Here is a 25,606-nt window from a genome sequence, read left to right as displayed (position 1 = left end):
AGTCTCATTTATAGAAATAATTTTTGTTGACAATGTGCAAATTAGAGTTCTAGAAAAATTATCTTGTTTTTATACATGAAAGGAATTCAGCTTTCTGATTTGATAGATGAATAATTGAGAATAAACAAAATAAGTCATGGGTGAAATGGTTGCCCTAAGCATTAACAGTAGAAAAGGATTCTAATTTGTAATATAATCCTAATTGCACAACTTTTTGTTAAATACACCTGTAAGTACTTACTAGGTAAATACCACTAGTCACCTTGCATGGCAAGATCTGTAATGCTAGGGCCAAATGGGCTGCCTTTCTAGAGGAATTAAGGTGGTTCCTTAACTCTCTCCTGCCTTATGTATTCACACCTGCTTCCTTACCTTCTCCTTAGCCCTGTTGGAAATTGGGTGTACCTGGCATCAGCCAATATCAAGGTCTTGAGCCTCATTGCCTTAGAAATGCTATAAGAAAACCCTACAAGATTTTTAGTAACCTTAGTCCGGAATTACCAGTTAGATTTTTTTGTTTTTGTTTTGTTTTAAAAATACATGTGGACACACAAATTCTGGATTGAATATCAAACTGGGAAATAATGAGTTTTGAAATTTAATCATGAATCTTATTTCTTAATATATTCAATAGCTTAATAACACCATTTAAATCTGTATTTCCTTTTCTAATTTTTAATAATTTTGGCAGGAAAAATAGGTATATGAAATGTATGCAATCATATGGACAAATAATTAGATGGAATATGGTGACTAATTGGCAGATTGAACAGAATTTTAGTTTAGAAAATTTCTTCTGTAGATTCTGCATTGTTTTGGAATGGTGTGGCAGCATTTAATTCTCTTGTTTTGGGGGCTGGCTTTTATAGTTCTTCTGTCTGTGGTTCTCCTAAGTTATTAGGACCAGTGAATTCTGACATAAGATAGTCAACTTTTCTTTTTCAGTTCCATAGTGTATAAGGGTTTATCTGGGATGGACCTTTCGGGGATATAATTTGGAGTTATAAGAAAGGTTCAGCAGAGCTAAGTGAGGTGAAGGGGTGTGGCATTTCTAAAATAGATGGCATTGTAATTTTCATTTTACAGATGAGATAATGAGACTCAGAGAGGTTAAGTAATTTGTCCAATGTCACACATCTAGTTAGTGCTAGAGTCAAGCATTGAAATCAGTTTCTGACAATATACCTACCTTTTCCATGCAATTATACTGCCACCCATGTAGAAATGGAAAATAATTTAGGTCCATTCTGGTTTTATCCAATTTGCCCATGTTGGATTGCATTTGAAATGAGAACAAAGCAGAGATGGGAAAACAACTATTTTAATCACTTTGCAGAAATGCATTTCTTCTCTTAAAAGTGAACATGGGCACTCTGAGTGACAGAAAGCTTATTAGTAAATAGGAAGAACATATATGTTAAGGCAGAAACTTCATCAGAGAATTGGGTTGAGTTTTTTTATAAAGAAATAAATGACATTGGAATCTTAGAGCTATTCACTCCAGTGTGTTTTATCTGAAAGCCTATTTAGAGTTAGATTGCTATAAAATTAACAAACACCACTACTGCAGCAAATTAAAGTACCCTATAAACCCAGCCACATTTACAAAGCTAAGCAGACTAGAACTATAGTTTCAGCAAAATTAAATCCAAGCTGCAAGGTTTGGCCTTATGTGTGTATTTTAGGAATGGTACTGTCTTTGAAATCCCGTATTTTCCCCCCAGAAAATATCCTTTAATCATATGCCTCTATTACAGAGGCTCATTTAATGATTTGTGACAACAGGCATCTAAATTTACTCATAAATATTTTTGAAATATTAGACATGGTATAAAATTCTTGAATATCATTGTCAACCAAAAGGAAACAAAACTATTTTACTTTTGTTGATCCTGACACCTAGCTGGAATATAGTTTTCCAAAGCAAACTGTCTTGTAATACTTCATTTTGGGGGTGTTATCTTCTAGCTGAGAGGCAAATCTGGTTGCTTCTGGGTCTTATTGGTTCTCTACAAGTCTTGAAAATTGCCTTTACCTCGCTTTCTAAGTGTGTTGCTGTGATTCTGCTGTACTAGATAGGTGAATTTGTAATGAACTTGAACCATGGGTTCTAAGAAGCCTTGTTTTTAAGAATTGAAGGCCTTCATTTGAGCTTCTTGATTCTTCCACCTTTCTGCCAGAAGGAGATGGGCATGTTGGTTTTTGCAAATGGGGTTTGACTTGGACATTTGTTATCAGTTTAAAAAAAAAAAAAGGTTTGTCATGCCCTACACAGTAATCCCAGTTTGCTTGTACTGGTAGAAATGCTTGTACACAGGCAATTCACTTCATAATTTACAGCTGCTATAATAGAGATGACATTGAAATCTATCTACTATAATTATATTGAAATACATTTTTGCTGAAGGCAAAAGTATTGTAAGGGTCCCAACCCTCTCCAAGCATCACAGATGTCTTTTGAATTTACCCTGTATATGGAAGCACTAGAGCCAAGTATATAAACTGAATGTGCTCGAAACCAATCAGGTACAGTTTGACTAGTGGGGGCTTTTAGATTGCAGAGGATTGTTTGGAAAAAGGGGAAATGCATGCTGAACCAAAATCTTTGTAAAGGCATGCTCTTTGGTTTTCGAGGATTTCAACATTATGTGCCTAAATTTGCTGGCAAAATCTCTCTTGCTTGTAAAGGAATTTTATTTTTATCAGGTTAAAAAATGACAATGTTATTATAATGAAGGTTGTGCAGCCCACAAACACCTAATGCCGTTTTGCTATTTTTTCTGAAGAGTTAAGCAGGAAAGACAAAAGGATACCACCTGATGTAAACTTTGTACTTTATGTTCCCAAGCAAAAATTCATCATTCATTACTCCAAGAGAGGGTTTTACTTCTTGTGAGCTGTTATGCAGAATTTTTTCTTAGCTGTCTTTGGCTGGAGCAAATTTTTGTATGTTCCATTTTCCACCACCCCCCCCGCCCCCCCGCCAAGTTGCTGGTTTATTTGCTCTATGCACCAAATATGTCTATTTTCACAAGCTTTATTAATAAAGTTGCTTTATATTTGAATGCTCTTTTTTTTTTTACTTCTATGGAAGCAGCATTTGTATTTATTTGGGCAATGAAAAGGCAAAACTGTAGAGAATCAGAGTAGGAAATTGCAGAATTACAAGAAAATAATATGAATTTTATAAAATTGCCATTTTCATTGTTGATAATAATTGCCATTTATTGAGTATTAATTATGTTCCAGACTGTGCAAAGAACTTAACGTACATTATATAATCTTTACAAACCCCCATGAGCTAGATCCCTAAAGTATTGCAATTAGGTAAGAAGTGTTGAGGTACAACAAGTATATTATCTTTATAGCTGTTCCTGTACTTGGTCTCATTCTAGTTAGATTAGAAAGAATCTTTCAATGTTGGCTTTTATCCTAAAACAAGAAGTGTTTGTTGAATTAATAAGCATTCTATAAATACAAAATCTATAGTATTGGGCTAGTTACTTGCAAGTTATGAAGACATCTCGGGAATAGTTATATGTAAATTTGAGGGACACCTACTTTTAATAGAATTTTTTTTTTCTTGCTTTCAAAGTGGGTTTTAGAGTAGGGGATTCCCCACATTGCCTACAGTTAGCTTTCCTAAATGGTTACAAGAGACTAATCCAGTTTTTAGATATGATCACTGAACCATTGTAAAAGTTCCTCTAAAATTAATGTTGCCCACTGTCTGATCTTACATCTTTACATTCAGTGATAAGAATTTAAAGAAAAGAAAGGGGTTGAATTTTGAATCTGTAACTGAAAAAATACCACCACAAAACAAACAAGACCCTCAAAACTTTAGTTTGGAGTGTAAATAAAATATATACAGATATTGAGGAGATAATTTTACTAGCCAAAAATATCATTAAAATTATCTAGGATTCAAGTATTTCAAATTCTCAATTACTACTCAGTTTAGATTTTTAAGGGGAAAGATTCATAATAAGAATTGATTTAAAATATTTCTCAGAGTAAAACTTGCCAGGCATTGTGTTCATTTAACTATGTTATTGTAAGGTATGTATTCAAACAAACAAAAAATGTACTCAAGATGGTTTTCAACAGCTAGACTAAAAAAACAAACAAAAAGGCGTTTTTGCCCAATACTCTAATCAGAAAATTCAAGGAATCAAAACCTGCATTTCCCAAATGGCAGATATTCCAGTTAACCAAGATGTCACTGCATTTACATTGTGGACAATTGATCAAAACAAAACAAAACAAAAACCTGACAATTTCACTTGTAAAAACAATAAAGCAATGGAAAATTTCTCCAAAGCCTATTTTAATAATATAGTCTTGTAGGTTTATTGGAGGCTATAATAGGTGTTTCATCTCATATTATAAACAGCATCAATGCTAGTATGTGATTTGCTGACCCTTCAAAACAATTCTGCAATCATTTGATCATTTTTACAACATGTATATGTTAAAGAAAAGTATACCTTTTAAGGAATAGGAGATGAGGCAGTACTGTGCTCTGCTCTGAAACTGGTACAGATGATGCTGTAAATGAGGCTGTAATTTAGTTTCAGTTTTATAAAGGAAAAAAAATAACTTTGCCTAAAGTGTATGCATCTTTCTTAAGGGTGTACCCAGATTTTAATTATCTAAATGTAAATACTTAACGAATTTTACTTAGAGTAATGAGCTAAAGTGCACAGTACATAAATGAGATGTTCTAATTAATCATGTATGAACTACTGGTTTAAAGAAAAGCTATGTGAATTCTGTGAATGTTGGGCTATTGCCAAATTGCTAATCAGCATTTGCATTCATAGATGGCTTCACTTAATAAGTTGTGAGACATTCAGCAAATGTTTTAGGAAATTATGAGTTTTTAGAAGCATAAACTTTTTGCTTTTAACCCTTTTTTTTTTTTTCATATTAGCTTTTGCCTGTTCCTTAGAAACAGTAGCAGACACCCATTCTGGGGAGAGTAGAATATGGCCAGAGAAGAATTAAGAGAGCTAACATCTCAGTATCATTCACACAGAGGTCCTGAATTATTTACCAGGACATACACTGTTTTGTAGATAGCTGTTACCTTAGCGTGTGAACAAAGATTTGTATGAACTAGCAGTGTTATGGGTGCAGCTTAGAAATGCTTCCATATTCCAGTACAACAGTTCTCAAACTTTTTTGTTTTAGAACTTGCACACTTAAAATTTACTGGACACCTTCAAAGAGATTTTGTTTTATGGGTTATATCTGCCAATATTTATTGTAATTGAAATTAAAACAGAAAATTTCAAAATATTTATTAATTAAAAATACAAAAATAAACCATTATAGGTATTAACCCATAGTAATATATAACAAAAATAACATTAAAAAAAATAACTATATTTTCCCCCAAACCACAAAACTTAGTAAGAAGAGTGGCATTGTTTTTACATTTTTGCAAAACTCTTTAATGTTGGGTTTCATAAAAGTCCACTGGATTGTTATATCTGTTTCTGCAGTCGATCTGTTGTCATATGACTGAAGCATATGAAGAAATTTTGGCCTTACGCAGATAATGTCATTGGAAAAGGGAGGAGTTATATTAATGACCTTCTCAGATAATTGTGGATATTCTTTGATATTACACCAAAACTTGACAAGTTGTAGTTTCTTAAAGGTTAGATGCAGAGTGGAATCTGAAATCATATTAACTTTTTGTGATCTATTCCTTTAAAATTCATTGATCTAGTTTCCACTTTGAATGGATCTTCTACCCATGCATGATTTTGTAACATTATGCATTGATCTTTTGGAAAATACTGATTCACAGAGTTATGCATATCGTCCAAGTCTTGACACATTTCATTATTCAGTATCAAAATATTATATATTTTCATATCAGCCCCAGAGTAATCATAAAAACCTTAAATACTGAAAAACTGTCAAGCACATAGTGGCAGATGCAAGTTTTCCAAAGTTCTCTTTTTCACTTGAGAACTTGAATTTTATCATTTGCAATAAATACTGTCAGCTGTTTACCAAATGAACCAGGCTCAGTTGGTTCATTTTCAAAAAAAAAATGTTTGCTAAATGCTCAATTTCAAATAATGTTTGTCACTTTTGCTAAATGGTGTTCATGAAAAAAGTAGCTTCAGCTCACAACTCAAACAGTCACACAAGTGCCTTTTCTTGGGACAACCAACCCTGCAATATGCAGAAGTGCATTTGGTGTACTTCCCATTTTGTCACACAGTTATTAAAGACATGTACTAAAGGTCGAGATGTGATAAAATGAATAACTTCTGTTTCTCCAATTAAGACATGTATGTGTGTGTGTGTGTGTGAGTGAAGAATAAAAAAGAAGCGTAAAGATTATCTAGTATAGGCAGTTCCTGGGTTATAGATGTCCGACTTAGGAACAATTCATACCTGCCCTTTAAAAAAATTAATGTTATGTATATTAGCCCTCACTTTGAAATGGTTGAACCAACCCCTACTTGCAACACATTCTTCAGCACAGTCATCTTCACTTGCTGCACATGCAGCTTTGACATCATTAAAAAGAGCGTCAGGCCTTTTCTTGCACTACGTAAGCCTAAGTAAGAACCATATGCACTTGTTCCTACTTAACTACAAATCCGACTTAAAGATGCGGTTAGGAACGGCTCTGGTTTGTAGCCTGGGGACTGCCCATATAGTGTTTCTCAAAAAGTTTTTCTTAGCACATTGGTCCAGTATGGTTGCCATTAGCCACATGTAGCTATGGAGTGTTTGAAATCTGGGGTAGTATGAGTTGAGATAGGCTGTGAATGTAGAACACATACTGGATTTCAAAGATTTAGTACCCCACCCCCCCTAAAAAAGTAAGATACCTCAATAGTTTTTTTTAACATCGATTTTATATTGAAATGTTAGTATTTTTCACATAGTAGGTTAACTAAAACATATTGTTAAAATTAATTTTATCTGTTTTTTTTTTTTTTTAATGTGCCTCCTGGCAAAATTTTAAAATTACCTATGTGGCTTGTAATATATATCTCTTGGGCAGCACTGTTCAAAAGAGATTTCATGGCCATATTTATTTGAAAAAAATTGGATCCACCATTTTCCCTTGAAGATGTGTTGGCATATTAGAAGTTCTGAGGAGTCCTGCAAAACGGAAAAAAAAGTCTTTTAAAATTTTGGTTAATGTAACATTTCCCAAACATGCTATATTCTTGGACCATCTGTTAACATTTTGTAGAACTAGCTATGGAACTTACTGATCCCAGTTTAGGGATACATAGTTGTAGTTCAGTTTCCTTCATTTTACTGATTAGAAAACTGAGGGCTACACTTAACGCGGATGACACAACCTTGCTTGCTAAAAGTTAAGAGGACTTGAAGTACTTACTAATGAAAATCAAAGACCACAGTCTTCAGTATGGATTGCACCTCAACATAAAGAATACAAAAATCCTAACAACTGGACCAATGAGCAACATCATGATAAACGGAGAAAAGATTGAAGTTGTCAAGGATTTCATTTTTCTTGGATCCACAATCAATACTCATGGAAGCAGCAGTCAAGAAATCAAAAGACGCATTACATTGGGTAAATCTGTTGCAAAGGACCTCTTTAAAGTGTTGAAGAGCAAAGATGTCACCTTGAAGACTAAGGTGTGCCTGACCCAAGCCATGGTATTTTTAGTCACATCATATGCATGTGAAAGCTGGACAGCGAATAAAGAAGACCGAAGAAGAATTGATGCCTTTGAATTGTGGTGTTGGTGAAGAATATTGAATATACCATGGACTGCCAAAAGAAAGAACAAATCTATCTTAGAAGTACAACCAGAGTGGTTCTTAGAAGCAAGGATGGCGAGACTGCATCTTACATACTTTGGGTATGCAGTCAGGAGGGATCAGTCCCTGGAGAAGGACATCTTGCTTGGCAGAGTACAGGGTCAGCAGAAAAGAGGAAGACCCTCAACGAGGTGGATTGATACAGCTTCTGTAACAATGAGCTCAAGCATAACAACGATTGTTAAGGATGGCTCAAGACTGGGTGGTGTTTCGTTCTGTTGTGCATAGGGTCACTATGAGTCAGAACCGACTTGATGGCACCTAACAAGAACAAACACTTAGAAAATTGTATAATTTTGAAATTATATTAAGTTGAAGGAAAAAAATATGTTTTTTTTTTTCTTTTTTTTTTGCAGGGTGACCAATTACTTGGCCTAAGCTAATTTAAGTCAGTAATATAGTGTCAAGGAAGGTTTTCAATTTACTCTTCTTTATTTTGCATTGCTTAAAGATAGAACTTCTGGTTTTAGAGCTGTAAAGTTTCTTAGCTTTTTACAACCTAGGACAATCATTCTTAACCTCTTTTTTTCTTTATGGATCGGCTGAGAATCTGAAAAGAAAACAAAACTTCTACACAATCTCTCCTCGAAAATGCATACGTGCACACAAGGTTTATAGTATTTCAGGGGGCCATAGTCCTTCTACACCTATCTATGAACTGCAGGTTAAGAATTCCTCACTTGTGGTTCAGGTATTAAAAAATTCTTGCATCATAATATTACTTTCTCTCTTGAACCAAATGTAAAACTTTTTGAGTTGTAGTATAGAGCTCATCAGTCAAGATACACCCACTCATCACTTATTGACATGGTTAAGTTCTAAAGACCAGGTTATTAGGTGAAAATTGGCATTATGCAAAAATGGAGGATAACCACATCAGATCACAAAATGGAAGGTGACTACATCATTACATAGCTGCCAAATTATGTCATTATATATATATATATAACTGCTGAACCCCTAAGAATCATGGCCCAGTCAAGCTGACACATAACTTTAATCATCACAGCCACTGTTACTTTTGCCTCACACTTCGACGTTTGTTACTCCCAAATGTACGTCATTAATGTGCAAAATAGTCGGACAGTAGATTTTTTATTATTGTTGTAAATGCAAAATGTTGGATAATAAGATAGTCGATAAATAAGTGGGAGTACTGTGTATATTGCACAATTCTACACTCTGAAGAATCCCATAAGTCTAACTCAGGGTCAGTACTTATAATAAATTTAACATTTCTTAAGACCTAAAGCATGTAAAAAACTTTTAACTGGTAAGCAAGAGTCATTTTACCTCACTTTTAGAAATATTTATAGAAAAACTGTGTAAAAACTTAGAGTAGCTGAAACACCTAATGTACTTGAAAGGCTGGTTCTCTAATTAGGTTTTTCTAATGGTTAGAAAAACCATCATGTGCTATATGTAAGCAATGTTCAAGATATCTGTAGGGAATTGGACATTATTATAGCTCTAAAACGTGTCTTGCCTTGATCAATGATTGTTCTATCTGCTTGCCCTACCAGGGCCATCCATGCAGTAAGACACAGAATCCCTGCCTTTTTAACAAAAATGTCAGATGTCCTTTTTTTCCCCCCCTGAGAATATAGACTGATACTTTATTTACCAAGACAGTACTGGATTTCAGAGTAGGCCCAGTTAAATGCATAGTCTCGTAGACATAAAAGAATATAGATGAACTGAAAGACTGGAATAGGGATTGTTAACTAAAACGTTTGACCCAAATCTGATCCTTATTTTTTTTCTGCCCTTGCCCTGAAGGGTCAAGCTGCTTCACCTATCTTGCAGGGATGACTTATATCCACACACAGGGCCTGCAGCACAGCTGAGTTATACTAGGACGTTGGGATGCTTGACATCCAAGACCCTTACATGCCTGCCTTTTCAGAATTAATCCCCTCTTCTCCCCTACGTATTCTATTTCTACTAGCCACCCTGAACTTGATGCATACCATTTCCAGGGTTTTTCTTCCTTCTGCCTGAAATTTCTCCTGACTTCCATCTTAATCCACCTTTCAAAAATCCTACCCATTTTTTAAAGCCCAAATGTCACTTCTGCCCTGAAGCCTTATGTGATTTCTCCCTCCAGATGAGAATACTCCCTATTGGAAGTTACACAGCGTTTATTCATATCTTTCTTGTGACACTTAGTATAGACTGCCTTGCATGAGGATTAGTTTTCTGTGTGTTTTCTCTCACTGAAAGCCAGGTCCACATCTTGTTCATTTCTTTGTCCTCACAGCACTTGGAAACATTAGAACTTCGTAGGTGTTCAGTAAACATTTGTCGGATATATATAAAGCCCCAGAGATAATAGGGGATGTTTAGTATTAACAGTGAACATATATTTACATGTAGGAGTTGGTGGAGGGTATCCTCCAATGGGAAAATCTCATTTTGGAACTAGGACAAAGTGGAGGGTAGAAGGGAAGTTGAGTGCTGTGTCTCCCTTGCAGGTCTGGCCGTTCATAGTTTCAGAATTCTTGCTGCCCCATCTAACTACCACTACCACTACCACTTCACAAATGTCTTAGTTTTCATTTTACCCTATCCATTCCATAATGCTATTGGCAATTGCAAATGAAGTGGAAATTCAGATGAGTTAATGTCTGGGTGTTATAATATAAAATACTAGTTTCCTAAGGAGTAATTTTTTTTCCCCCTTACAGGCATGTAATGAATTCACTACACATGTGATGAACCTTCTCCGAGAGCAGAGTAGAACGCGTCCCATTTCCCCAAAAGAGATTGAAAGAATGGTGGGCATCATCCATCGAAAATTTAGTTCCATTCAGATGCAGCTTAAACAAAGCACTTGTGAAGCAGTTATGATTTTAAGATCAAGGTTCCTTGATGCCAGGTATGTGAGGCCACAAATCTATTGCATTTTTCTCACCTTTCACTCTTTGTATATTGTTTTCTGTAAAAACTGACCAGTTGGTCTTAGATTCTTCATTAATTTGGCTTAACAACTCTTCTTTAAGGTGGACAGGTCATTCACTCAAAATGCGTGCTTTGTCAAGCCTCTTTTCTTGGGGTGGTTGTGCTTTTTTAGCTGCCAATTTGGTGACTCAGGAATGGATAGAATCAGTGTTGCTACAAATAACAGGAAAATCTAGCCTTTTAATTCTGATGCTAGAAAGTATTTTTAAGGATAATTTTCTGCATATAATGCTATTTTGAATTTTTTATGTTACATTGTGCAAATTAAAATACTTGGATGTATTGATACTCCCATGAAGGAGGTAGTATTTTAATTAATAGCAGTTAGCATAAAACCCCAAATGCTATCTGCCCAAATAAGAAAGCGTATTAATTTCTACAGTGAGAATGAAAATTTCCCTTTTATCTGAAGCTTTCACCAAGCTTCACAGGAGTTGGGGAATAAATTGTGTATGGTGTGTTTAAGATCTACTGGCTGATACAACAGAAGAATTGTCACATTCCTACTGTGTCTTGCTCCTACCGGGGTATTTCTTAGACCTGGCTAAAGCTTATGATCAGTCTTCAGTCTGGGGAAGGAGTTTCTATTTTGTTTTGCTTTCTTCCCCTATATCTGACAGAGGTAAGAATTGCCATCCAAATCTCACAATATTAAGGAAACTTTAAGTTAGCTTCTCGATCTGGAAAACAAAGTATATGGAACAGTCTTCATGCCAGAGCTTTTTCTTAGAGCCAAATAAGTACTTGCTACCTAATTATACCATCATTCTCCTAGTTAAGCAAAGCTCCATATTATCTTCGATTCCCTCTTCCATATTGAATTAGTCGCTAGAATTCACCAGTGCTTCATTTTCAACATTTCTCACATTACTTCTTTTCTTTCCATCCTTACTTACACTATCTATTTCATTCTCATCCTTCCATACTTGGACTAGCACAGCACCTTCTTATGGTCTGTCTGCAGTCTTATTCCCTTCCAGTCCATCTTTCATTTCCTTTCTCTGTTTCTGTAACATCACTGTGATCCCTAATTGCTTTGCTTAAGAAGTTAAAAACCAACATCTTTTCAATGTTGGATATTTTTAAAGCCTTCTATGACCTGTCCCTAGCCTGCATTATTTTTTTGTTGTTGTTAAGATTTTTAAAATTTGTTTTATTATTTTTTTCTATTATAAAATACCAAACTCATTATGGAAAATTTGGTAAATATATAGAGGGATGAGGGATAAAAGACAAGTACATTTTTACCATCTTAAAAAATTCCTGTAAATGTTTTAGTATATTTTTTTCTGTTTTCTTTTTGGGGACTTTTTAAATTTTTTGTAAGTTCTTGTAACGGTTCAATGTGTGTAACTTGATCTGCTTTTTAAAAAAAACTACTATGAATAAGTAATTAAACAGACATTTTTTGTATACTATAAGCTCTGATTTTAAATACCATTTTAATGGTTGAATTCTACTCGATGGGCATATAATTAATAATCTACTTAGCCATTCCCCTATTTTTGAGCAGTTATTTCCATTAATTTCCAATATAACTCCTTCCTTCCTTTCTTCCTACCACAAGTATTTATTTGTGCTAAAGATTAAGTGTTGAACAAGAGAGGTAAAAAGGCTTATTTGCCCTAATTGAGCTTACATTCTATTTGGTGAAACAGACAATAAACAAGTGAACAAATATACTATAGTAGTCTATTTGATAATGTAATATCAGGGTAAGTGCTACGTAGAAAACAAAGGAAGGGTAATAGGAGAGAAAATGATGGAGAGACGGTACTATTTCTATTGAAACTAATGTTCAAATGAATTTAACCATACTGATCTTTAGGTTTATTTCCTAAGGATTAATTTAAGAAATAGAATTATTAGATCAGAGAGTATGAACATTTTTAGTGCTCTTGCTATGTATTGCTAAATTGTTCTTTCCTGTGTTTCATCCAAAATGAAATACCTCTTGGTCTGGTCTTAATATGTGCTGTTCCCTTTCCCTAGAATTCCCTCTTTCATTTGTCTGACCACCTACCTTCCCTTCCTCCTACAACAGACTGTGTTCTTCCAGTTCCTTTCCCAAGCTGATCACCAGTAATGAATTGTCATCTTGGAAAGCATTGAGCATGGAGCTTGGAACATAGCCAAACAAAAAACCAAACCCATTGCCATTGAGTTGATTATGACTCAGCAACCCTACAGGACAGAGTAGAACTGGCCCCACATGACTTTCAAGGAGCAGCTGGTGAATTCAAACTGCTGACTTAATGGTTAGCAGCGAAACCTTTAACCACTGCACTACCAGGGCTCCGGAACATAGCCAGCATTGGATCTAGTGAGATCCTGCTCATCCTTCCAAGTCTAGCTTAAATGCTTCCACTTTAGGAAGCCCACCTTCACTGGTCCTTACCGTCCCTTGAAAACTGATACTATGTTTATACAATTCTCAAGACCAGATTTCATGCAGATTACCTTTTATTGCAGTTTTTCATGAACATTTCTTCTGTCCCCTGGCAAAACAACACAGTTGTTGAAACCAGTAGCCAAGTCTTACATGACATTCCCCACAACTTCAGCAAATGCCTCACATATAATAGGCTGCAAGAAATCATTTATTGACTGACCAGATGAACTCATGTTTCCACTTAATACTTTAAAGAGTTAAAAGTTTTTAAGAGGGAGGTAGCTTTAGAAGGCTAAAAAGCTAAAAATATTTTTAAATTGTCAAATTTGAACATTTTACTAAAAATATGATACAATAAAAATACTTAAAAGTATTTCTGATAGAAAGGAACCCTTCCTAACACAGTCGCTATCCCTATTTCTGCTGATACTTTCCCATTCTTATCAGCATGTGTGTTTATTTTTTACATAGCTGAATTCATAATATATACACCTAAGTGATTTATTTTTTTGTTCCACAAAGATAAAGTATGTTAACAATCCAGAATGTGCAGAGCTAGAATGAGAAGGTGGCAGAGCTTGGAACAGTCCTACAGAGACTGCTGTTAAATAACATTGTGATGCTGATAGGACACAGCCCTGGGACTGATGCTCCACTGCACACTGGCCTGAGGCATAGCCATTTTTAAACCTAGGGGGAGTGAAACTTTGGGGGAAATGCTTAACGGGCATTTTCTACAGGATGCTTTTCTAAAAAATAAATAAAATATAAGACCAAATTCCTTCTTATGCCTTCAACGGAATGCAAATGCTAAGCTTTGGCTCCATCTGTTCTTGTACTGTCTCTTAGCAAGCCGTGTGCACTGAAAAGGGAAAGATGTTCTGCTCTAGGCCAAAATGCTCACTCAGATGATGATTCCCTAGCTCACTCTCACTTTCTACAAGGCTATACTCACATTTTCTTGATGATTGGACAAGCTGAAACACCAGCGCAAAACATTTAACAAATTTGGGTAGGCCCCTCAGTGCTCTTCTAGTAGAAGTGCTGTAGCTGGGGCACAGCGAGAATGTCTGGAGTGAGGTGTTCTGTTTTGCCTATAAATTTGTTCTCTGAGGTCTTTGATGTTTGCTTGAAAACCACTTATTAGTAAAATTAACAAATGAGCCAAACTTATCTTTGCTTTCCAAACATGTTTCTGTTCATTCTTCCCTTCACAAGTCCCCATTTTCCAAAGATAACTTCTGCCATTGTACCATCCACTCTGAGCTTTGCTGTTGGACTCCGTGTTTTAAACTGAAAGTCATAAACTCACATGCTTACTATAATGGAATTGAGTGGAGTGGCTGGATTAGAAATAGAGTGGGGGTTGGAGTAAATGGGTACATGTTTAAGGGGACAGGCACTACTCAGCTTCAGTCTACAGCTGCCTTGCAGGAATGTGGGCGTCTTGTGACTGATCTTCCAATTTTTCATAAGAAGTTAGAAACCCAGATTTTTGTGAGCAGGTTATTACCGTGTAGTTCAACAATAATATCTGTGGACAGAGTAATGTCTCTAGGCTTTACAGTTTCGGTATCTATTCTAGACTTCTCTCACTCTACTCATCTACCCATCTACTCATCAGAATGTGCCTTTTTTTGAGTGCCCTCAACTCAGGGCCTTATTTTTTATTTTTTTTATGAAATGCATGGCTCCTACAGAAATACTAATTGCTCTTGTTGGTGTATTTTTCTTCCCTACCTTCCTTCCCTCTCTTCCTCTACCACCTACCCCCATCCAATCATTATCAAATTCTGTTGATTTTGATACCTAAATAGGTCTTGAATTTCTTCTTCATCCTTCAGGAAACAATGGCTTAACCCCTCAAAAATGATTGAAATTAAGAAAGTTAAGGACTCATAACCCAAAGAGATGTTTTGATTACACTTGGATTTCTTGCTCCCTTGATTCTCCCTTAATGTTGAGACATAGATTACATACTTAACCTAACATGTTAGTGACATCATTTTAGCTGAAAAAATCTCCTATAGTACATATATTTACAATTGCCTGTTGACTCTGTCTTTTGTGAATGCAGAATATCACACTAGAGAAGATTTTTAAGATGATTTATAAGGAAGTTGGAAATGCCGATAGCATAGTAGTTAAATGCTATGGCTGCTAACCAAAAGGCTGGCAGTTCGAATCCACCAGGCGCTCCTTGGCAACCCTACGGGGCAGTTCTACTCTGTCCTGTAGGGTTGCTATGAGTCAGAATTGACTTGACAGCAGTGGGTTTGGTTTTTTAGTGGGTTATTAAGGAAATTATTTGGGAAAAAAACTATTTTCGAGTTACCAAAGTATCTGCTCTAAAGTGAAGTCTGAAAAATACTGATTTTCAGGTTATAATTCTTTGAAATCTTAATAACAAACACAAATATAAATGACCTTTTTGCCATTTGAAATATATTGTTAATAACTACTTGATCATCTGACCTTGCATCACCCTGCTCCCAGCAAAACTGAAAAATTGTTCTTCCCCTACCCTTCCTGTTATAAGAAAATTATGCCTCAGTCCAGGAAGTTACTTAAGCATAAAAACCTAGAAGTCTTTCTTGATGTAGTTTTACCCTTTACCTCCTTTTCCCTCTTCCCCACCTCCCTCCCCGCATCCAATCTGTCATCAAGTCCTATCATTTTTACCTCTCAAATAGATCTTGAGAATCTTTTTATTTCCATTGCTCTTACCCCCCTATGCCAAGTTATTATCATATTAGACCTCAGTTGGACCACTGCAGTTGTCTCCTTAGCTGGTCACTTCATTTCATTTTCATGCTATCCTCCAACTATTCTCTATTTAGCAGTCAGAATGATCTCTTTTAAACATAAAACTTAAAACCTGTAATAGCTTCCTATTACACGTAGAATAAAATCCAAAAATTCTTAAGGGGCCCACTAAGCCTGAATAATCTGGCTCCTGCCCATCATTCCAGACTCATCTCACGCATTCTCTGGTTTTTATTGTGTGCCAACGTCCTCTAGCCCCTTAAACTTACTGTTTTCTGTTTCAGACTGTTTCCTCTGCCTATTCCTTTTCCATTCTACCCTGCACATTCCATTCTAACTCCTGCACATTCTCCAAGTCTCAGATTAAGGGCCACTCCTTCAAGGAAACCTTTCCTGACTCCATAATTTGTGTGAGGTTTTCCTCTTATAAACTTTCGTTTTACCTCATTCGTTTCCTTCATGGTACTTATAAGTGACCATAGTTTATACAGTCATATGTTGCTTAATGTCCAAGATACGATGTGTAAAAAAGGGTGGTATGTGATTTGGACATAATGCACACTGTGTTATATACCAACCATATAGAGCACACCTTGAGGCTGGCTGGTAGAAGTGACCTTCAGTTTGAGTGGAGAGCACATCCTGCACGTTGAATGTGTGTCACAAGCTGTTCTCCTTGTGAGTTGGTTGGACCCCAAGGGTGAGGCCAAGATCTTGATATTTGGGCAGCCTTATTACAGAAGGTGAGACCTGGTGGTGAGGTGTTTAAGAGCTTGGCTGCTAACCAAAAGTCGGCAGTTCAAATCCACCGGCCACTCCTTGGAAACTCTATGGGCAGTTCTACTCTGTCCTATAGGGTCACTATGAGTTGGAATTGACTCGACAGCAGTGGATTTATTGCCAGAAGGAAGTAGCCAAGATAATCATGTATATGGCTGATTAACACCACCAGAGCTAGGTGCAAAGTTCAGAGAAGGAACCTTCTTCCAAGGCTAGCACCCAGCAGCCTCCTGATGCTGCCCTGGAGGCTGGCACTTAGCAGGCACCAGACGCCGCACAGGTCTGGGTTACCAAACTTTGAAGGTGGTTTGTGCCCTGGGGCAGGAGCCATGTAGAGGTTAAAGTGGAAGTCCTGTCTTCAACCCTGTTCTTTTAGGTCCTGTTTCTGCCTCCTGGGTTAAGAGTCATGGGGTAAGATTTTTTTCTTTTCCTGTATTAAATGTTTGCAAACACGAATTTAAAGAGTTTTAATAAAGAATCAAATTTCCAAAAAAAAAAAAAAAATTACTACCACAGATGTATATGTAGGCAGATGTTGCCCGAATGGACGTTATGCAGCACATGACTGTAATTATTTATTTCTGTGATGCTTGTTTCATATCTTTCTTTCTGCCACTCTCTACTCTCTCCCTTAGCCCTCTAATCCCCTGTAAGCTCTCTGGTAGCAGGGATCTTGTCTGTTTTGTTCTCACTGGATCTTCACTGGGTGCCTAGAACACAGTACCATTGCCCTAAGTCAATTCCAACTCGTAGCGACCCTATAGGGCAGAGTAGAACTGCCCCTTAGGGTTTCCAAGGAGTGGCTGGTGAATTTGAATTGACAGCTACAGCACGCCATAGCTCTTAACTACTGTACCACCAGGGCCCCTAGAACACAGTAGGTCCTCAATAAATATTTGTTGAATAAGCAAAGAATGAAATAAATTGTGCTTCATATTCTAGTATTTTTCTTAGTGATCTTGTATCTTAAAATAAGTTGAATAGTGCTTTGGAGGACACCAAGAACATAATTTACAATATCATAGTGATAAATTAGTCTCTTAGGAGTGTCTAAAAATAAAAATCTACTTTTTCACGTGATCACAATTAATCTTTCCCTCTTTGCTTAATGCTGATGTAACTGTGATTCTTTTCTCTTCTCTTGTCATAGACGGAAAAGGCGTAACTTCAGCAAACAGGCCACAGAAATCTTGAATGAGTATTTTTACTCGCACCTCAGCAACCCCTACCCCAGTGAAGAAGCCAAAGAGGAGCTGGCCAAGAAATGCAGCATCACAGTGTCACAGGTGAGGGGACCCCATGAGTCTGTCTTGTCCCCTACCAGTACAGCAGCTCTGTTCCTTCTTCAGGGCTTTCTCATCATTTCAGATCTAAATGTTCCAGCATCAAAGAAGATATAAAGTAAATCTAGATATCTTTACATTTTTATGAAATATTTTAATGCCTTCCCCCCCGCCCCGCCCCCAATTTGAAGTAGCAAGGAATCCCAATAATTATAGAGAGGACATAAACATGCCATGAGGAGAGACACATTTTATACTTAAGTGACTCTTTACTAAATAGCATGTAGTCCTGGTTTCCCTGATTTAGATGACTGACCTAAACTTCTTCCAGTGAGAAACCAATTTATTTGTTGCCTAAAGGAAATTTAATGTAACTTTTTGGTGAAAGCTTTGAGGAATTTACCAAGCCTCTTCTTGGTAACCAGGCTGTAATGTTTGAGTCTCAAGGATTTCTTTGCTTCCTTAAACAGAAGAATTAAGTTCATACCCGTCTCTGTTTTTTTTTTTTAATGCCCACTTGTAATAAATTGTGTTCCTAAAGTTAGCTGTCGTCTTCTAACAAAAAATACATTTACTTTTAGGCAAATAGACTGGTATTTGGATTGAGGATTAAAAAAAGCAAAACCAAACCTGTTGCCATCAAGTCAATTCTGACTCATAGCGACCCTCTAGGATGGAGTAGAACCGCCCCATAGGGTTTCCAAGGAGTAGCTGCTGGATTTGAACTGCTCATCTTTTGATTAACAGCCAAGCCCTTAACCACTGCACCACCAGGGCTCCTGGATAGAGGATTAGAGACATTTAAATAAATTAACAAATTTACCTCCTTAAGAAACATCCTATTGGCATTAGCTCTAAAATACGATTTTATTTAAATATACATATAGCTGTTTATTGATTGTCTTTTGAACAGCATTTCTTTATAGCATGCAAAAATGGTAGTGTATCAGCCAGTTCTTACAGTGGAACTTAAGGAAAAGCTGATCCTTCACAGCAATTTCAGTGTTCCCTGGCTTACGTGCCACAAAATTTTAAAAGTGGTTGGTAGATAAATACTCTTGCTATAAACCTAAGGTCCAAAATACTACAAAGCTTAAGATTCCAAGGAGGGTTTCATATCAGTATTTTAAGTCATTGTTATTTAACGGACCAGGATGTGAGTTTAAGATCGTTTCTGGCTCCTACTTAAGCATTATTTTTCACAGAACCTCTAGTGCAACCTTAGGTCTGTAATTAAGATTTCATTTAAGGTTTGTTGTCATTCTTCTGTGAAATGGTGATATATCTTGATTCCTTTTGCCTGATTTGAAATGGAATATAATTGATTTTGGTTTCTAGCTTATAAAGACATTTTATGTAAAATATTAATAGCTGGGTTATGTAGTACTTACTGCCACTTGAAATACTGAGGAACGGTATAATATACTGGGTCAGACAGGAAAGATGAAATTAAAATTATGTTCACTTCAAGAGGGTGTTTTCTGCTGTGTAGATTTTTTCCTGAACATCAGTGAAAGGATAGCCTTGTTGAACACTAGCTGATGATACCCAGTCTGATTTTCTGGCCCTAACAACAGTGCTTTGACTTAGAATTCAGATGTTCGTAGATCCAACTTAAAGCATTTCCCTGCTTCTGTTTCTTTTTTTTTTTCCTTTATTTTTCTTTTTAACTTCTATAATAAATGCAAGGAGTCCTTCCTGGTGGTACAATGGTTAAGCACTCAGATGCTGAACAGGACATTGGCAGTTTGAACCCACTAGCAGCTCCATAAGAGAAAAGACTTGGCAACCTCCTCCTATAAAGATTTACAGCCTAGGAAATCCTATGGGGCAGTTAGTTCTACTCTGTCCTATAGGATTGCTATGAGTCAAATTAGACCCAACAGCACACAGCAACAGCATAATATATGCACCATTAGAGCATAATACAGATTATATGTATTTTTCAAAAATATGCCTGCGAACCAAAGGGTTGGCAGTTTGAATCCGCCAGGCGCTTCTTGGAAACTCTATGGGGCAGTTCTACTCCGTCCTATAGGGTCGCTATGAGTCGGAATCGACTCAATGGTACTGGGTTTGGTTTTTTTTTTATGTATGATCTGGGTTTTTTATTAGTTGAAGTACCTAGCACTTTGCGTGTAACCTAGAACCTGCTTAACACATGCTTATGGAATGAGAGAAAGATTTTTTTTCTGGCTGTCCTGAATTAGGAGGCTTCATACTCATTTTTTTTTTTCTTTTTTGGCTGTAATCTGTTTTTTTATTATAATACAACAGTACGTACAGTATTTCATCGATTTCTACATGTACACTTCAGTGACACTGATTACATTCTTCAAGTACTGCACCCATTTTCACTCTCTTTTTCCAAGCTATACCACCCTTAATTTACCTACAGTGTACTCCAAGCAAAAACCTTCTCTTTGCCCATACCTTCTGCTTTTGGTAGCCACTAATTACCTTTGGGTTAGCAGTTGTAGCTCTTAACCATTGCACCACCAGGGCTCCTTTGGTTTCTATATATTTGCTTATTTCATTTAAGTGATATCATACAGCATTTATCTTTTTTGTGCCTGACTTGTTCCACTCAGCATGATGTCCTCAAGGTTCATCCATGTTGAGGCATGCATCAGGACTTCATTTCTCTTCATGGCTGAATAATATTCCATTGTATATACATACCACATTTTGCTTATCCATTCATCAGTTGATGGACGTTTTTGTTGTTTCTACCTTTTGGCTATTGTGAATAGTGCTGCAATAAACATTGTTGTACATATGTCTGTTTGCATCACTGCTTTTAGGTCCTTTGGGTATATACCTAGGAGTGGAATTGCTGGGTCATATGGTAGTTCTGAAAACCCTGGTGGTGTAGTGGTTAAGAGCTATGGCTGCTAACCAAAAGGTCAGCAGTTCGAATCCACCAGCCGCTCCTTGGAAACGCTATGGGGCGGTTCTACCTTGTCCTGTAGGGTTGCTATAAGTTGGAATAGACTTCAGTGGCAATGAGTTTGGTTTGGGTTTTTGATGGTAGTTCTATGTTCAGCTTTTCACAGTACTTTTAAAATAGGCTAGGAACCCATTTACTTTGGTGTTACTGTTAGTTGCTATTGAGTCAATGACTCATGGTGATCACTTGTGTGCAGGGTAGAAGTGCTTTATAGAGTTTTCAAGGCTGTGACCTTTCTGAAGCAGATCGCCGGGCGTGTCTTCCAAGGCACCTCTGGGTGGATTTGAACCGCCAAGCTTTTGGCTAGTCGTCAAGCGCTTAACCGTTTGCACCATCCAGGGACTCCTAGTACCCATTTGCTTAGATATTTAAAAAACACTTAATTATTCATTTTGTTTTGTATCAAAAATAGCTTTGTCAGTTTTTGAAACTTTTTAGTAATTGCTTGAGGCTTAAAAGTTATATAGACACAGATATATTACTCTGGCGAAAAAGCAAACTTTCTGACCTGTGTTTCTCCTAGGTCAGTCTTTCTGACACAGAGTAAGTAGGAGATGAAGTCAAAGAAGCTGTTGGGTCCAAATGGGATAGGGGCCTTATAGGCAATGGTAATGACTTGGGCTTTTACTCCGAAGTGAGGTGAGAACCCACTGGAGATTTTTCAGCTGAGGAATGACATGATCTGCCTTAAGCTTTAACAGGATCACTGTGGCTGCTATACTGACAGTAGACTGTGTGAGGCAAGGGGAAGCAGAGACACCAGTTAGGGTATAGTTGCAGTAATCCAGGTAGAAGGTGATGGTGGCTTGAACCAGGATGTTAGTCATGGAGGTGATGAGACATGGCTGAGTTCTGGATATACTTTGAAGATAGAACCGATAGAAGCTTATTGCTAGGCTGAATATAGGAGATGAGAGAAAGAGAGTCAAGGGTGACTCTGCCATTTTGGGGCTGAACAGTGGAAGGATGGAGTTATTATTAAGTATGATGGGGAAGAATTTGGGAGGAGCAGATTTAGGGACAAAGATCAGGAGTTTGGTTTTGGACATACTAAGTTCATATACACTATAGTTTGTTCAAGTTTGCTATACGTTTTAGCTATAAATAGGCATGGGTAAGTGAAAAATGTATAATCTACACTAGGCCTACATTATTTGTGATATAATATTATAAATGTAAGTGTCTTTAACATAGAATTGCTTGTTGAACCCAGAATTTGAAAACGTTAACATAATCTCCAGTTTCTTACGGCTTGGTTTGACCGAAAAAGCTGGAGTTTCCCTTCTACGTAACACCCTAAAAATTCACAAAAGAAGAAATTATTTCAAATATCATATGCACTAGGAATCATACTTGAATTGTCACACATTCTTAGTTAGTAAAGCAGATATTAATATGCTTTTACTTTTTGGAATAGAACAAGTTAACTCTATTGATTATTCAAGTTACCCAGTTAAAAAAAACTCCATTGTTCTCCCGATGCCAATTTTGAATTTAAATGACTCTGGCCCTACTTTCTTTGCTAGGTGTTTTTAGAATGAAAATGTTAACTTATTCTTCATTGCTCCTGTAATTGAAATGTACAGTAAAGAAATGATTGAGTGTTTTTTTAACGATGAGAACCTGAAATAGCAGAGATTAAATGACAGCATTAAGATTCATTCATTCATTGATTCAACTAACATTTTTTAGGGCTTTTAAATCAGTGCACAAGACCAGCTTTTGTTTAATATATACAACAGTCCAGTTTGGAAAGCATTACTATCTAACCCTTACAGGTGAGGAAACTGAGGTTTGGAGAAGTTAAATGATTTGCCCCATGTCAAAAGCCTTTAGTAAGTAGGAGAGTTGGAGATTCTTACATGGAGATGTTTGATGAAATGGAGAAACTGAGTTTTTATTGCAAGAGGCAACGTGGTTCATCCATCCCCAGGGCCCAGGCTGTAGAGTCTTGCTCTGTGCGGCATGGGCCTAGGCTTATATCACTAGAGCCACATTGTTTTCCCCCTAAGCTATTAAAGAGACTCCAGGCTAGTTAGTAGTCTGAGGACTCCGTACTCATTAAGCCACTTATTCCAAAGCAGTGAATATTCAGTAAGCTAATTAAAATTTGTAAGTAAGATTTCCTTATTTTAAAAAATCTATTAAAATAAGAAGAAGCCTGTTAAAATAATAACTAGAGCAGAAAAAAGATGACTGTCAAATTACGGTATCTTTTTTAGCTATGTATAAAGGCCTTTTTGGTTACTTTGGCAGTAGACAGAAAGCAGAAGTGGATTTTTCCTGTAAGTATGCAATTGGCGAACTGGGAGACAAGTTGAGGAAAATGGCAGCTGTTTTATTAAAGCTGTTTCTTTCATACTGTCTTAAAAGAAGGCTACAGACCCTCTGTTCTAGTGGAGATGGGACATCCTTAAACAGGGTACAAAAGAACAAAGGAACAGGTAGTAAAAAGATGGGAGCTTTGAGGATGCTGTAATGCCAAATAAAGATAAGGCATATCTGCAAGATTTAAAGGAAACAGGAGAAGCTTGAGCTGATTTTTTGTTGTCATCCTTCGCCTACAATCAGCACCATGATTATCATGGCGCATAAAGCTTGCTCCAGTGATGTCAGGTATTGTTTTTACTTTTAGAACTGACTTTTATAGGCAGTCTCTAACACTTGTTCAATGTGATGCAAGTGATAGAGTATTTAGCTTAGATACTCGAACTAAGGGTAGAGGGACTATTTCTAACTTAGATTTAGTTTTTTTTTTTTTTTTTAGTTTCCGCATACCTAGAAAAAGCTATAATCAGAATTGCAATCCCTCCAGTTTGTGCCCTCTTCACCTTCTTCTGCCGTTTGCTTCTCTTTAAGTATCCCCATCAGTTCCTCCTCATGCCTGTCTCTCATTACTGCATATTACCTTTCCACTGACTCACTTCTGTAAGGCATATCAGGCCAGTAGGCACATATATCAGTCAGGGTCCCACAGGAAAACGGATGACGGGTTCAAATTAGAATAATTTGAGGAGAGTTTAATGAAGTGGTTGTTTACCAAAGGGTGGGCAGGGTGTAGGGAAACCACAAAGGATAATGCTGATAGGTTCTGTTACTACCCCTTGGCCTGAAGAGAAGGAGTGGCTACCAGAACCTAGCAAAAGAGGCTATGTGGAAAAGGCCGGTATAACTGAGACCTTAAGGCAGCAGCACACTGAGGGAATCAGGGAAACAAATACTCTGACCTCGCTTTCTTCCTTTCTTTTTGTCTCCTACTTATGCCTTCCATTGGCCAGAAGCCTGAGGACACATAGGTCAGCTTCCTGGGGCCCAGAGCAGAGTGGAAAGTGCATAGGGAGGGATGAACAGAAGATATACAATGTAGTTCAAAGGGCAAAGACACTATCAGAATAAGCTTCAAGCCCAAGCCTTCTGGCTCCCCACTTCCGTTGACTCTGTGATGCTCCATCCAAGAGAGCTGGCATTCTTTAGAGATGCTCTTGGGGTTTTCTTTTTCTGTCTCTTTTGGCTTCCTGACTCTTTGTCAGCTATGTGGAGAACATGCTACTTTTCTACAATGAGTATGGAATTTGAGAATAGAAGCTACAAACAAAAGTTAGTTTGATCTAGCTAAAAGTATTTGTCAAGATTGTCGGCTATTTTCCTGATTCACTCAGTAGGTACTGAGTATCTACTATGTGCTAGGCACTGTGCTTGGCACTGTGGCAAACAAAGGTGAGAAAGATAGGAGTCCTCCTCCTGAGAAATGTCACATTTCCTGGGAGACCGCTTTGAGGGAATACAGTGCTTATTGCACACTCATTAAATGTGTTTGGGATGAATGATCTGGCCAAGGATGAGTCAAAAGGTAGAGCCATTGGCAGAGCCAGCATATGGCCTGGGCTTACAACTTGCTCAGAAGTAGAAGGGGTTAAAAAGACTAACTGAATTACCCCCACTGGGCCAGTGACTGGGTGACTGGGGTCAAAGATCAAGGGAGAAAAATTCTAAAGTAGTATGAATATTTTCCTTTTCCTAAAGTTATGTATTTAGGCCTTTGCTCTGTATGTATATTAGATTATATACCAAAACTCAGTTTAGTTACTTGTGTCCCATACAGTCATTTGTGCTGTCCCTTCACATTACGTATTTTGAAAAACTGGAACTTTAACCCCCTTGACTGTACTTGCAGTGCAGTAAGGTACAGAAGGGTCACTTAGACCCTGCTCCATCACTATTAAGTAGTAGTGTGATCTTGAGCAAATTATCTCATCTGAGTCTCCATTTCTTGATCTAAAAAATGAGGACAATGATAATTTCTTAGGGGGTTTGAGGAGTGAGATTATGTACGTAGTGTGCCTAGTGTTGAGCCTGGCATATTTTGAGTGTTCAAAAAATTTTAGTTTGTCATCCATTCACCCAATGTTTTCTTGCCAGGTGTATTGGGCATATACAGCCTTGTAAAGGATCCCAAAAGACAAAACAAAGACTCTGATCTCAAGCAAACTAGTATGCTAGTCCTCAGCCCCCAAGTTTTCACATGTTCCATAAAAGCGAGAGCCTGGGATGGGTCTATTCTTAGTCTCTGAATAGATATACTGTTAAGTCTGTTTTTTACTCCAAAAATACTTGTGTTTCATTTTTAGCAAGAAATAA

General features: G+C 37.0%; 1 protein-coding gene across 2 annotated transcripts in view; it reads left to right on the top strand.

The window, feature by feature from the left end:
- PBX3 (PBX homeobox 3) overlaps positions 1 to 25,606 on the top strand; it is a 225,853-nt gene that overhangs the window by 176,007 nt on the left and 24,240 nt on the right. For both annotated transcript variants that reach the window (XM_010587625.3, XM_003407730.3), the window contains exons 4-5: positions 10,524 to 10,714; positions 17,886 to 18,021. In XM_010587625.3, the coding sequence (XP_010585927.2) occupies positions 10,524 to 10,714; positions 17,886 to 18,021 (327 nt within the window). The remainder of the gene's footprint in view (positions 1 to 10,523; positions 10,715 to 17,885; positions 18,022 to 25,606) is intronic.

Source organism: Loxodonta africana, chromosome 9, assembly GCF_030014295.1.
Source record: "Loxodonta africana isolate mLoxAfr1 chromosome 9, mLoxAfr1.hap2, whole genome shotgun sequence".
NCBI classification, from domain to species: domain Eukaryota; kingdom Metazoa; phylum Chordata; class Mammalia; order Proboscidea; family Elephantidae; genus Loxodonta; species Loxodonta africana.
This window is presented reverse-complemented; position numbering and strand designations above follow the sequence as displayed.